The sequence below is a fragment of the Mus pahari genome, chromosome 18, assembly GCF_900095145.1.
Source record: "Mus pahari chromosome 18, PAHARI_EIJ_v1.1, whole genome shotgun sequence".
Taxonomy (NCBI): domain Eukaryota; kingdom Metazoa; phylum Chordata; class Mammalia; order Rodentia; family Muridae; genus Mus; species Mus pahari.
The window spans coordinates 17358048-17373666 of NC_034607.1; the positions used below are offsets into that span (position 1 = coordinate 17358048).

The following is a 15619-nucleotide window of genomic DNA, read 5'->3' on the forward strand; positions in this document are numbered from 1 at the left end:
CAGAGAGAGAGAAAGAGAGAGAGAGAGAGAGAGAGAGAGAGAGAGAGAGAGAGAGAGAGAGAGAGAGAGAGAGGAGAGAGAAGCTTACAAGGTTAAAAACCAACCCAAGCAGAGTTGACGAACTGCCTCATTAGCTTCAGCCTCTAATTTTAGTTGAGTCGTAGCAGACCCCATGTCAAATTCAAGTCAGTTTTAGCTACTTTATTATCCAGCCAGTAACGGTAAGTCCAACTGCAAATTACATCCCCACGCACGCCCTTGTCTCCAAGTGCCGCCCACAGTGTTGTCACCCCTGCGTTCCTTCCCTTTTTCCTACCCCATCCATCTCCAGGGATGGCCTCAGCCCTGGCCCTCGCCCCAGTCTGTGTTCTGCTTCTTTTCTTGGCTTTGATCCTAGACTGGGATCTTCCCGCTAAACACTCCTACCAACCTCTCAATACTTGCCACGGCTTATGAGCATCTATGCATTGAGGACAAATGAAATGAGATATGACAGAGAGGAACCAGTCCAGGCTGGCTTGCATGTGCTTATCGAAAAGTGAGGCGCGCGCGCGTGTGTATGTTTGTGTGTGTGTGTGTGTGTGTGTCCCTGCCGGCACTGTCTTCACCGTTCAGATTCCTATATGACTGTTCACATGAGTAACATTAGATGCTTCACACTGTGAATAAGTCACTCACGGTTCCTTCACGCTGAGGTTTGAATTCAGAACGGTGTTGTGCATGGAGGCAGAGAGGCGAGCGAGCGAGAGCTCGGTGTGTAAACCACTTGCTGCCAAGCCTGGCAACACAAGTGTAACACCTAGAACTCACATACTGGGAAGAGAGAACAGAGATACTCGGAGATTCTGTGACCAGCTCTGGACAATGTACTTTAATGAGGCAAGAAGGAATGGGAGCCACCCTGGGTATGCTAAGGGAAAAATGGACTGGCTATCCAGAAATCAACAAGTTGGAATTAAACTGAGGAGGAATATGGAGGTTGGATTGTTTCCCTGTTACTTGCTCAAAAAAACCTAGCCCCCCTCCCTCTGTTCTGAGTAGCAATCTTCTCTCTGTGTTTTCTAACTAAACACTGCCCCTGTGTTTTCTAACACTCCTGTGTACATGAGTGTCCATGTGCACACATGCTCTCCTGATACTGAGTATCTTCCTCAATCTTCCTCTGTCTTATACTTTGAGTCTCTCACTAGAGCCTGGGGATGGCCAATTTGACCGCTCACCCTTGTCAGAAGGCTCTGGCTGTTGTCCTTGAGCCACCTCCCAGACGCATTGGCAAGCCGCTTCACCCTCTGTGCCCAGCCTCTTGCATGGATGCCGAAAAGAAGACAGCATCTTATGTAGACCAGTCATTAAGTCGACAAGGATGGTCTTGAATTTCTGGTCCTCCTCCTACCTAGAGAGTGTTGGGATTATAGGCACGAACTACACCGTCCAACTCCGTGTGGTCCTGGGATGAACTCCGGGCATCCTGTGTGCTGGGTGAGCACTCTGCCAACACAGATGCATGGCCAGGCTCACATTTCTCCTTTTCCATACCAATGTTAGTCAGCATTTTAAAGGTCTTTCAGTTTGATAGCTTCCATATCACTGTGCCATAGTGAATGGCTGATTCCCTCCTAAGCTACAGACAGCTGCACATGCAAATTCAAGGAGTCACTGTGGCCAGGCTGCACCAAAGGGCACTAGTTACAATTATTTGGTTGGAGGGCAGTATTTGCTTTAGGAATTTTTGTCTAATCATGATCATCTCTCAGGAGCCACTAAATCCTTAAGTCAGATATTTAGATATCCTGGTCAATATGTTAAAAAAGGAAAAGAAGAAAACTCAGGATGCCCTCCAGAATTCAAGCCTAGAGAAAAGCGAAGTCAGGCCACCTCAGAACTCACCCTTCATCGCTGGGAGCCCAGCGGTTCCAAGGACCCCATTCTCCTCAGCCCTGAGCCACACCCAGGACCTCAGCATCTGCAGGCGCAGATCCAGCTTGCTCCACAAAAAAACAGGTGGGTCGACAACATTTCCAGCATTCCTCATTATCCGTGATGGGTTTCCACATCGTCGTCTGTCACCTGAACTGTGGAAAGATGAAGGTTCTGATGGTATGTTTGTTAGAATTTTTTTTCAAGTGAAGTACTTGTTTCCCAACTTCAGAAGTGAATTAGGAAGAATAGAGTCTATCCTGGCAGCACGGGATGTGGCGTGAGATAGGTCTCAGAGTAAGCAAGCGAGGGTACAAGCATGAGATGGGTCTGGGCACAAGTAGAGATGTTAGCTTCAGAGTAGGGGAAGGAACCCCTTTCCATGACAGGGAAACAAGAATGAGGTCCACGTTGTGGCACCAATGTGAAGAGGTTGTCAATACCCAACTCAGCTGTCTGCAGCCAAATAACGTTAACACACCAATACAGCCTTTATCAAAGGCTGGTTTTTCTTTAAAAAGAAAGAAAGAAAGAAAGAAAGAAAGAAAGAAAGAAAGAAAGAAAGAAAGAAAGAAAGAAAGAAGAAAGAAAGAAAAAAAAAGCAAATTTATGAGGTGATAGGATTTCCCAGGGTTGGGCTCATCCACGCATTTTCCTTTTCTAACTGTCAATAGAGATGTTGGTAAGGCTTCTAAGGAACTCATTAGAAGTCCAGTCTCTTTTGTGTGCATTAACCATTTGTAGACCAGCATGTTGTAGAGTCACATGACTGACTCTGGCCTGGACCCTGAGGACTAACAAGGATGGTACAGAGGAATGGAGAATGCCCCCTGTTGGCCATGTAAGATATCATTTTCTGTGCACAAATTTGCTTAGAAACTTTCTAAGGTATTTAGACTGAGAGAAGTTTACAAGTCTGGTGTCAGGTCTGTTCATTTTATTTGTCAACTTGCCACAACCCAGAATGACCTGGGAGGAAGTCTTCCATTGAAGAACTGTCTAGACTGGGTTAGCCTGTACTCTAGGCCTATATTCTCTACAGGCCCTATAGGAATGAATGTCCATAAGGGCTTGTCTTGATTTCTTTGACATGGTTTCTAGTACGTGCTCCCTCGGGAATACAGAGATGTGTTGTGAGAGTGGACGTGGCCCTGAGCATGTAGGGCATCACTCCTGGTCTGCGCCCTGGCTTGTGTAAGAGTGAAATGCCCTAGCAAGCAAGGGTACCAGCAGAGTAAGCAAGTGAGGGTACCAGCATGTGTTCTCTCTCCTCCTGACTGTGGGTGTGATGCTTAAGGTTTGCGCCTTAACTTTCCCCGCAGCAACAGGCTAGAATTGTGAAGCAAGTAATCATTGCCCTCCCCCCTGGCGCTTTTGGTCAGGATATTCTGTCACAACAGAAATGAAAGCAGCATAGGCTTTCTCTAAGCGGCAGACTTCGGTCATGAAAGACATCATGAAGTAACATGGAAACAGATTATGTGAAATCTCACCACTGCATCTTTGAATTCCACATCGCCTTGTCTCAGTTAGTTCTTCCATGGCACAGCAGCAATGGTTCCATGTTCCAGGGAAACAACGGTGTGTTTGTACAAGTAAGGATGACTGATTCCTCTCTGGCACTGATCGCGCACAGCCCTGCTACATTCTCTTGACATTCTCTCTATTGGTTGGAATCAAATGGGGGCAGGACCTGGACTGCTGAGTCCTTCAGTTGACCCACCCATTCTGAATGTATTTGTGGTGCATATACTTTAAGAAATCACTACATTCAATATCTTTATTATGTGTATATGTGTGTATAGGTATGGACGTATGTCATAGCCTGCATGCATGTGGGGTCTGGTCAGAGAACAATTTTTGAAAGTCCGGAGTCCCTCTCGGCACCATGCAGCTGCCGGGAGTGAACTAGGCTGTCTTGTGGGCACCTTCAAGTTACTAGACTAAATTCCTGAATTAACTCATTTAATCTTTATCCTGTGGGGTAAGTTTTCATTTTGCTCCAAGTTAAAGATGAGGACATACATAAACAAACATAGTCTTTGACCTTCGAGTAATTACAGAACAACAGAGCAGAGTCACTAAGGGAACAGGTACTAGGACCACATCAGAGAAAACCAGAAAGATCCAGAAGGGCTTTCAAGGGGTAAGGTGGGGTGGGGGATGGGAACACTCTTATGAGAGGGAAGCCATTGTTTGGCGATTCACAAGTGCTCCTGTAGGATCTAGGACATGGGAAGGTCAGGTGAGGTTGACATGTACAAAACAGACCAACAGAAGGCATCGAGGCTCGTGGCCAATTCAAAGGCCATATAGTCTGGGCCAGAGCCCAGAGGAGCCAAGAGAGGATGGCTATTCTAAGTGTTAAGGGATGGGGATACACAGGCCTTGGTAGCGCATAGGCTGTGGAAAGTCCCAGTGAGATGAAACCCCAGGTCTCTAGGTGGCAGCGACCATCTCTACAGATGCAAGAAATGGTGAATGGCTCCCCCTACTGTGACTGAAGTTTTGACCATCATGAACGTGTGTCAGCACGTTGGAACCCAGGAAACAATTTCCAAAGTATGACACCGTAGCTTGCTTGCCGGGTATTCTGAAGCACAGGACATTGGGAAGCCACAAATTCCATTTCTTTTTTTTTTTTTTTTTTTTTTTTTTTTTTTTTTTTTTTTTTANATTTCAAATGCTATCCCGAAAGATTCCCATACCCCTCCCCCCACCTCTGTTCCCCTACCCACCCACTCCCACTACTTGGCCTTCCATTTCTAACCTTATCCTGTCCTTTGCTTCCTCCTACCCCCCTCTCTCCTCCACGGCAGGCCATCAGACCTAGAACCCCTGTCTCCCAATGTCACTCGCCGGGGGGGTGGGGGGATTCTCTGGCTTACCTTGCCTGGCTGGATCCTGAAACCTTCCCCGAGAAAGAGATTCTGTCCTCTACCCAGTGGGAAGGGAGGCCACAGAGAGGCCAAGATGAGCGTGGGCATGCACTGCCCAGCTATCTTACCCAGCCCATTGTATCAGGATCGTTTCTTTGGCCCAGTCACGTTTCTAGAAAGCTATCCTCAGACTTATACATTAAAGGATTTTCTCTAGGTCTTTGGGTCTAGGCCTTCCTTCTGAAGACTCCTTGACCAGACAAAAGTTGACTTAAAAAAAAAACAAACCTGCCAAGCTTCTCCTTTTCCAGTCTATGTCTTGTTATAGGAGAGACATTGGTGGCCCATATGACAGATGAGGAAAGGTGTCTTCCCTTCCTTAGTTGGACCCCACACCAGTCCAACTAAAGGTGATTTTTCAGAACCTGTGGGAGAACACCATGGCTCCTAATGAATGCAGCTCTCATTTCTGAACTGTTGCGCATATGAAAAAAAAAAGCACTCAGATTCACCAACCCAACCGTAGCTGTGGGCTAGACTTTTTGAATGTCTACTTCTTCTTTCTGCACCATCTCCCTCCTCAGAATGTTCCCCCACACACACACACACAGCATCTCATGCTCCTCCCTCCTTCTATAATTACAGCAAACTTTTCCAAGGCCTCACCCCTCCCTTGATCTTGCCACTGAGATGGACCGCAGTCTTGTTTGGAAAACAAATTAAGTTTACTTGAATTGAAAATGTCTGAAAAAAGAAAGAAAGAGAGAGAGAGAAGGAGAACAAGAGCAATTGTCTTCAAGCTCTGAGAACAAATGAGGCCAAAGCCTTGGAGAGGGGCCGTCCGTCTGAAAGTGCTTTGGAGTCCTCCTAACTGCCATTGGCTGGAGTTCCAGGAGAATTGTAAATGGGAGTCAGCCGACAAATGGCCTGATAATGATCTAACCATTTGGGGAAGGGTTTGAAGGGGAATGGACTTTATTGTCTGGCAAAGACTACAAATAGGAATGAAAAGTGGGGAGGAATTAGAGTCGCAGAGCAAGCGCCATGGAATGGGATCCTTGATTATGTTTAAGATCCTGGGAGCCAATTAGATGTTCAGGGTCACAGAGGCTTATGTGTGGAAAGCTGATGTGAGCTAAAGCATATTCAACTACATCAGTAAGTTTGCTGTTTTGGAAGTTTTTCTGCCTTGGGAAGGTGTTTTTGTTTCTCTTAACTATGCCAGGGCTTATCCTAATGCAGATTAGCTCACACTGACGGGGCTCGGAAAGTGTGGTCAAAGTGTGCCCCTTTCCTCCACTCTCTTCCACTCACCTCTGATGGATGCTGAGCCCAAGCACCTTTGAATTAGAAAGTGGGGCTGGATTTACGGTTCACCGGAGACTCCTGAAGTCATTGTCCAAGCAGCCGGCCAGGTGGAAGAGAGTCAAGGTTTGGGGGGCTTTGAGTGGTTGGTGTGGAGACTGAACGTCTATTGTGGTTTCCTCAGAGAGACCAGAGGGATGTTCAGACTCGGTCGGAGAGTCATACCGTTCTTTCGCGGGGCTAGGGATGTGGCTCTGTTGGTAGCGTGCTTTGCCCAACAAAGACAAAGCCTGATTTCCATCTGCAGCACCTCATTAAACCAGCTGTTGAGTGTGGGGTGGGGTGGGGTGGGGTGGGGGCTAGGGGTAAAAAGATGTCTCTGTACTTAAGAACTTATATTGCTCTTCCAGAGGACCCAGGTTCGATTCCTAATACCCACGTGGCAGTTCACAGCTCTGTAACTCTAACAGGAAGCCAGACACAGCTATGTGCCTGTTATCCCAGCATTGATTGGGCAGAATCGGGTAGATTCCAGGAGCTCACTGGCCAGCCAGCCTAGCTGAATGAGTGATCTCTAGGTTCAGCAAAAAATAAAATAAAATAAAATAAAATAAAATAAAATTCCTGTCTCTGATAATACTGATGATGTTGATGATAACAGATGATGATGGTGATGATGATGATGGTGGTGGTGGTGGTGGTGATGATGATGATGATGATGATGACGACGATGTTATGAAGGGGCTGATGAGATGACTCATAGTTAAGAGCATGTGAACATGTCGTATTCTTGCAGAGATCCTGGCTTTGTTTCACAGCACTCATGTTGAGCAGTTCATAACCCCAGCTTTACCTCTTCTGGCCTGTGGGGGAAGCAACACAGGTCCACATAAACCAAGCTGTTCTCTTGAGACCAAAACCTACTGTTTATTAGTCTAGATATACCTAGTCCTCCACTAAGTTACAAAGAAAAGCTCCAGGAGACACCAATGGGGACAAAATCCACCTTTCTGCTTCCCAGAGAAAAGGCATCCTTGCAGAGCCCAGGACTTCCAGTCATGAATGACCCTGCCAGTTCCTGGGGAAATGCATCTTTCAAACCCTTATTTGAAAGGCACGTAGATGAGGCAAGGAAACAAGAAGCCAGGAGGGAGAAAAGGCCACACATGGATGCACAAGAACGCAGACGTCTGCTCTCAGGTCCGAGCACCCCCAAACTTTTATCTTGTAGTCTTTGTGAGGTCTTATGAGGTCTTATCTCAGACTTCTGAAGTGAGCAATGGTTTCTGTTTGGTTTGGTTTGGAAGCACAGTGACCTTTGGTGAGAAGGTGTTTCCGATGTTTGCCTAGCTGCAGTGGACAGCACATGAGCTCTTAGATGTTCTGTCCCAGCCAGCTTCTGTCACCTCGACACAAGTTAGAGTCATCTGGAAAGAAGAGCCTCAGCCGAGAAAAACGCCACCAATCCAAGTGGCCAGCCGGCAAGTCTGTGGCACATTCTCTTGATCAACGATGAAAGTGGGAGAACCCAGCCCCACCACTGTGGGTTCTATAAGAGAGTCAGCCAAGCAAGCCACAGGGAGCAAGCCAATCAACAGCATCCCTCCATGGCCTCTGCTTCAGTTCCTGCCTCCAGGTTTCTGTTCTGTCTGAGATCCTGTTCTGACTTCTCTCGGTGATGGACTGTGATTGGGACATAGAAGTCAAGTAAAATATTTTCTCTTCGAGTTGTTTTTGGTCACAGTCTTTATCACAGCAATATAAAAACAAACTAAGGCTAGCACTATCTGTCTATCTCTATCTATCTATGTCTATCCCTTTATACCTGTGTCTACCCACTTCTGTTCTACAGTTATCTACCTGGCATCTATCTATCTGTCTGTCTGTCTGTCTGTCTGTCTGTCTGTCTGTCTATCTATCTATCTATCCATGCATGCATGCATGCATCCATCCATCCATCCATCCATCCATGCATCCATCCATCCATGCATCCATCCATCCATGCATCCATGCGTCCATCCATCCATGCATCCATGCATGCATGCATCCATCCATCCATGCATCCATGCATCCATCCATCCATGCATCCATCCATCCATGCATCCATCCATCCATGCATCCATCCATCCATGCATCCATGCATCCATCCATCCATGCATCCATGCATGCATGCATCCATCCATCCATGCATCCATACATACATACATCCATGCATCCATGCATCCATCCATCCATCCATCCATCCATCCATGCATCCATGCATGCATCCATCCATCCATATATCCATCCATCCATGCACCCATGCATCCATGCACCCATCCATCCATCCATCCATCCATGTGTCTATCTCTGCACCAATTGATCTTTTTTGGAATCACCATCTGTGAGTACCTGTGATGTTTTGAGTCTAGTTGGAGCAATACATCAGTGGATAGAGCTTGTGATTCCATGGAGTGAAATCTCAAGGGATACGGCTGGCATGGTTCCTCCAAAAAGTAGTCCAGGGCTAGGGAGATGGCTCTTTTGATAAAGTGCTTGTCTTGTGAGCACAAGGATGTAAAGAGAACATCTTGTGTATTGTATGGATGTGTCACCTGTTGACTAAAAGCCTATGCCCTGTGGTTTAGGCAGGAAATAGAAGGTGGGACATCTGGGAGGAAAAACAATTCTGGTTTAGAGCCAGGCACAGGAAGATGTGAGGAGCAGGACACAGGACACATTGTACCTGAGCATAGACAGGTGCTATGACATGACACCACATGACAAAATGACAAAATGAAGACTAAAATAAATGGGTTATTGTAAGTTACAATTCTAGTCAGAGGAAGAGCCTAGCTATATGGCCAAAGTATTTGTAAATATATTTTGAGTCTGAGTCTTATTTCTGAGAGCATGAGGCTGGGAGGAAGAACCAGGCCTAACTTCCACACTATGTTGGATGTCAATATGTTGTAGTAATTTTTAATCTTAGTCGGGGCTGTCTACCTTGTCTTTGATCATTCAGTTCCTAGATAAAAGACACAAAAGTTTTATATTTATATACATATAGTTTTATTTTATATTAATGCGCTAGAGCTGGGCAGATATCTTCCTTCTAAGCTATTAAAATCTACTTCCCCCTCAATAACCCCGAGATATAACTTGCCATGTTCCATCAGGACAGCTCTTAACTCCAATTGGCCAGCCCTCGTGGCCACATTTTCACGACTCACCTACCCCATGGCCTCTTCTCCTCTCTCCATCCTCTACTCTCTGCGTGGTCCTGCCTCAGACCCCAAGCCTGGGAACTGAAACCCGACCTACCTCTCTTCTGCCCAGCTATAGGCTGCCAGCATCTTTAGCCAACCAATAGTTTCCAATTAAGAAGAGTTTCAAATTATCTCCTCCCTGGAGGCAGCCAGGCGGCGGAGCAGGGGGATGGGGAGGGCAGTATTTAGCATTACAATACATAGCAAAAAACCAAACCTCAACACAAGGACCTGAATTCATTCACCAGAACCCACATTAAAAATAAAATGCTAAGTGTTATAGTGCCCCCTTGTAATCCCAGTACTGGGGAGGCAGAGATAGGAGGATCCATCAACTCCCTGAGATCCTAACTTAGTTTCCTGCATAAGACCCGATGTTTATAAAAAACTTGCCTGGATTAAGCCAGTCATGCTGGTGCATGCCTTTAATACCAGCACTTGGGAATACAGAGGCAGGTGGATCTCTGTGAGTTGTGGGCCAGCCTGGTCTACACATCGAGTTCCAGGCCAGACAAGCTATTTAATGAGATTATCAAAACATAAAACAAAACAAAATAAAACACAACTCCACAAGCAGAACAACAAAAACCATCTCTCAGTTGCTCTGACATCACAAGCCAGAATCTGTCACTCTGTTCCTGTGATAGCCATGTCGAGATGGCTTCCCCTTGTAGCTGTGCTACAGTGTACCACACAGATGCATGTGTGTGAGTGGAAACATCTGTCTGCACTCTGCACGGAGTGTGCAGGAAGGCCTCTGTTTCTGTCACACTGTGGCCTTTGTGCTTTCGGGGTCCCCAGAGTCAACGACTGGAGCCTGATGAAGGTGTCGGTGACATGCTGAATGGAGATGTCTCACACATTTGTAAGATTCATGAAATGAAAATAGAAACCGTTCAGTTAAATCCGAACTCCTGATGAAGAAGTGTTTTAAATTGCATAGGTCCCATGCAATATTGCAAGTATTGAGATACACTTCTGCTGAAACAAACAAACAAACAAAAAATCATTGATTATCTGAAATTCTAAATTAACCAAGAATCTTAACTCTCCCCACCCCACCCCCAAAATCCTAATCCTGGTTCTGACCTTTGTAATATTGATTCATTGCAGGAATTCACAAGCCATCTGTAATGGGCCACTGTGTGGGGCTTAGTGACAGTGTGTGTCTAGCATGCCCATTGCTTTGAGTTCAATTCCTAGAATCAAATAAAAGGATCTGTTCTAGAGGAGAAATAGGGAAGTCTATGTAGCTGGATTAGTGTGCAAATCATTGCAGATTTCTTTCTTGCGGATGACTGGAGTCAACTCTCACGTCATGTTAGCACCAAATGCTGCAACTTCTGATCTTCCTTCTTCCCTCCACTTCTTCCTGCCTCATCCCAATTCTAATTTCCTGAAACAGGAGAAAAACAGGAAGATTCCAGCACCGAACACTTCTCAAAGTTTCTCCTTAAGTATTTTGGTGACTTTTCGAGGACCACAGGCTACATTTGCTCTGTAGCACAGTGGGAAAGTATGCAGTGAACTGTTTGCTGTGGGCATCATCCTTAAATACGTTCCTGTGTTCACCTATTTATGCAGATTCATAATTAGAGGATCAGCACCCAGTCTCTGCTAGACCCAAAGAACCGGTACCCAAACTCTCAACTACTAGTCTGACCACAGTACTGGCTAAATCTAAGTGTTGGTGGGCTCCTTAACTTGTGAGTGTCTTCCTAGAGCTAAGTCTTTCTTTATTATGCTTATTTTTGGAATTAAATTTAATAACCAAAGCTATTGATGATATTAGGATTGATACTGTAGTCCATTCTACTGGGGGTGTTTCAGATACCTGGAAACACTCCAAAGTTTCCAAAGCTGACAAGAGAAATCAAGCATTATTATTTGCATACTATATTCTGTGGAAGTACCTGCTGTGCCAATGACCAAGCATGAAACTGGGATAGACAAGGGGGACTTATGAACTTCCTGAAGCAGAAAGATCGAGTAGCTCCCAGAGCCAAGTTTCTGGGGATGATGTCAAACGCCTTAGAGAAGTTAGCAGATTCAATAAAAGCATTGTCATCATATACACATACAGATACACACACACACACAGGTACACACACACACAAACACAAAGACACACAGTGTTCTGCCCATTTTCACTCCTAATAAAAGCCAATTCAAAGCTCTCTTGAGCCATCAGGGCATGAAGTTACTTTCTGTATTTGTGCTATTGAGACATTTATATATCTCTTCTTTAAGGGGTTTCCTTTCTTTAAAAGAATTTTTTAAAAATTCTGTGGGTTTGTGCATGCCTGTGTATGGACATGCACATGATACAGACGTCTGCAGAGGCCTCTGAATCCCCTGCAGCTGGAGCTACAGGCAGTTGTGAGTTACCCAATGTGGGTGCCGGAAATCAACCTCAGTCCTGTTCAAGAGTGGCATGTGTAGAGCCATGGGTGTTTCATTTCCACAAAAACTAAACACCTTTTGAACAAGGCTTAAAGGATGTTTTGTGAGACTGGAGTGGCCTTGCCGACAAATTCAACCAACCAAGTGATAGATGGTGGCCATTTGAAGAAACGCCCTTAACAATTTCCATCTCCCTTCATGGCCAGTTACTATGCAGTAATGTAACAGCTGTCCAGTCTAGGCATGTGTTACCCTTTTGTTCATATGAGTTTGTATCGGTGATCACAAGCAGTTCCCTTCATGAAGCTGTACAAATATCAAGTCCCGTGTCTCTCACAGTAAAACGCTCCATGAATTCTACCTGAGGAAGAGTAGGTCTAACCATTAGCCTGCAGTGCTCAAGATAACAGTGTGACTAAATCATTTCAACCACACCTGTGCAAGAATAGCACAGCTGCATACTCTACACAGCCCCTCCCATGCTGATGGAGCACACGGGTGCACACCAGCTCTCCCAGTTCGCCTGATTTTTCTCCTGCATCCTGTCTTATTCCGTGCTTCCCAGAGTACCAAAGCATCCCGCTGCATGGGTGATGCAGAATCATCAGAAAGATAGATTCCCCAGTGCATAGGTTAAATTCCAATCCCTTCAACTCCTTTAAGTTCAGCAGCCCCTGGCTGTAAGCACCAACATTTCTCTTGTCTCCTGTGGTTCCACGTTGCCTCTGACCCACCGGTTCCACAACATACGCAGAACCAGCATAGCTGTCAGACTCAGGAGATGACGGGAAAGTTAACACTTTCTCTAGTGTGATTCTGTGTGATAGCTTCACCAGGCTGAGGATGGGCTTCCGATAACATCGTACAGGGCAGGAAATGTAATTTAGCACTCGACTGCTCTCTGAACTCACCGAGTTCTGTTAAACTTACTGTGTCAGCTCCGATAGACAGCAGACAGGCTCCTTTTTCAATCTTTCTGAGCAGAAGTAAGATCCTAATTGATGTCCGTATCCATTTCCTAGCTTCATTGTTCATTACCTCTCCCCGCTTTAATTACACGTTCAGCATGAGGTAATCAATTCTTGCCATTAGCAAATGGAACCCGCAGGAACTCATTATCCCCGAGCTCATGGCTTCAATGCTCAATTTGCCATTTCTGTGGAATAGCTTTGTTTTACAGAAGATTGACACCAGGTCTGAGACCCTATTTTTTTTTCACCAAGCAGAAGCAGGTGATGTTGCTGTTAATGCCGTGTGATGTGTTCAAGGGAAGAAATTCCCCTCAGCCTGCGCAGTCCACGGGCACCAGAAGTTTAAAATGTAAGACAGGTGTGGTTGTTTAAATGAGAAGAGATTCCCCCATAGGCTCAGATATTCGAGCATGTGGTTGCCAATTGGTGAATTTGGAGATTTGGGGCATGCAGCCTTGCTGGAGCCTCGTCTGTCACAAGGGCTGGGTTCTGAGATTTCTTAGCCCTCCCCTGCTTCCAGTTTGCCCTCTGTGCTTTATGCTTGTGGTTGAAGACACAGGTTCTCAGCTTCCTGTTCTGGCCACTGTGCCTGCCTGCCATAGCTCCTCACTAGAATGGAGTCATTCCTCTGAAACCATAAGCCCAAATAAAATAATAACTAAATATAAAAAGAATAAAAATAACATTATAATAATGATGTATTACATATGATAGAATATATTATCAACCATATCATGGTGCTATATAATTATTAATAATATATTATTAATAATGCTAATAATGTTAATCATTAATATTATATTTTAATATGAATATATTGATGTTAATATAACATTATATTAATTATACTGTATTAATGATAATAATAATAATTCCTTCTATAAGTTGTCTTGAACATGGTGTTTTCATCACAGCAACAGAACTAACCAATACCACAGTCACTGGATTCCTGTTGCAGCCACATCAGATTTTTCAGCAACACTCCCTGTTTCCTCCTCCTTCCCACATTTTCCCATCCCTGCCCCAAGCAAAAAGCCTGCTGTAAAGCCAAGGCGCTCCGACCCTAACTGCCCTCTTCTTCCCTGAGTCTGAAACTGACTCCACGTTGTGCCTCACTTCTGTAATTGCAGCACCTGGGAACCCGAGGCAGCAGTATTACCACAAGTTGGAGGTCAGCCTGGGCTACAGAGTGAGTTTCAGACCAGCCTGGGCTACATTCCGAGAACCTGTCTCCAAGTTTACGAAAGGAAACAAAAAGAACTGAAGTGTAGGCAAACCCATCATGTAGCTCAGATGTTGCCTCTGGTCCAGATATACGGGTAGTGTGGGATTCACAGGATAGGGTGTTCCATAGACACCTGGCAGGCAGGAGTGCCATTTGGTGTGAAGACAGGGGCAATGTGGGAGGGGAAGGAAGGGGAGGAGGAAGAGGGGACAGGGAGGGGAGGGGGAGGAGGAGGAGGCATCTTACCCAGGAATGCTGCTATCCTCACCTTCCTGAGGAGACTCCCAAGGTGCTCCACTATGCGCAGCCCACCTCCAGCATTTATAGATCGGGTTCAAGGAGCCAGGAAAGAGCAGGAAGCGCAATCAGCTGTTCTCCAGGAAATGAGTCCAAAGGAGTAAACGCGTGAGAAAGCTGGACCCTAGGCTTGCCGGCTGCAGCCAGTTCAGGGTTACAGGAGTTGGCTGTCTATGTGGAGACTGCATATAACTAGCAAAACGAATGTCACAGGAAGGGCCATCTTTAATTTTGCAAGTGATGCTTGCAACATTTGCCTTTTAAAAATCAAAAAAACATTACAAATAGCAGTTTCCTGAAATTTTCCCTTAACCTTCCAGTTTATTACCTTATTTTTAACTACTATTCTTAAAATCATATTTTTATGAATTGGTGCATAAATGTATAAATACATGTTATTATATGTAAATAATCAGCATAAATCTAGTTACTAATTTTGCATAAGTATATTTATAACTATGTGGTTTTATTCATGTGAATATATATAAAAATCTAAATAATATAAATATCAAGTAATATTAATATTTATAATGTATCTTGTAAGTAATCAACAATTAAGCCTACCAGTTATATATTACTTGAAAATATGTAAATTTGGTACATAAATGTATCATTTATTTATATATATGTGTGTGTGTGTATACATATATAATTTGGTACATATATTTATCATCTGTATATATAAAATCCTATGCTGTAGGCTGGAAAGATGGCTTAATGGTTAAGAGCACTGACTGCTCTTCCAGACATTCTGAGTTCAATTCCCAGCAACCACAGAGTGGCTCATAACCATCTATGTTGTGATTTGATGCCCTCTTCTAGGGCGTCTGAAGACAGCTACAGTGTACTCATTAAAAAAACAAACAAACAAACAAACAAACACAAACTCTCTATGCTATAAGGCTGATGAGGCCACAGCTCATGGCCCTGGATCTCTGTTACGCCTTGCGTGCAGTTCTAGCCATGCAGCCAGCACCGTAGCCCATGGCCCTGGGTCTCAGTCCTCTCTGTTTCTACTGCCCAGCCTTGTACGCTGCTCATTGTTGGTACTGAGCATGTGCAGTAGACTTGACTGAAAGCTTGTGATTGGCTCTTCCCACAGTCCCCCCAGGTCCTGTTCTCTGTAGAGATGGGTGACGATTCAGTTTTCTGAGTGCTTAGCATCTCTTGTTTTCAATTCCTATTTCCTTTTTCCCTTTTCCATATTTTTCCTTGTCTTTCTTTCTGTGGGCCCCCGAGACGGTCATGGGGCCTGAATGTACCACTGTTTTTTTACATCTAAAGGGGGAAGCCCCACTTTCAGAAAGGGTACCAGACAATGTACCTCCAGCAACTAGATTTTAAAAGATTTTTCTTGCATGTTCAGTTAGCAAA

At 44.9% G+C, this 15619-nt stretch overlaps 1 protein-coding gene across 1 annotated transcript in view; it reads left to right on the top strand.

Moving 5' to 3' along the window:
• The window catches only part of Kif6 (kinesin family member 6), a 286100-nt gene that overhangs the window by 137827 nt on the left and 132654 nt on the right, over positions 1-15619 (top strand). The window contains exon 13 of the mRNA XM_021218471.1: positions 1786-2001. Coding sequence (XP_021074130.1) covers positions 1786-2001 — 216 coding nt within the window. The remainder of the gene's footprint in view (positions 1-1785; positions 2002-15619) is intronic.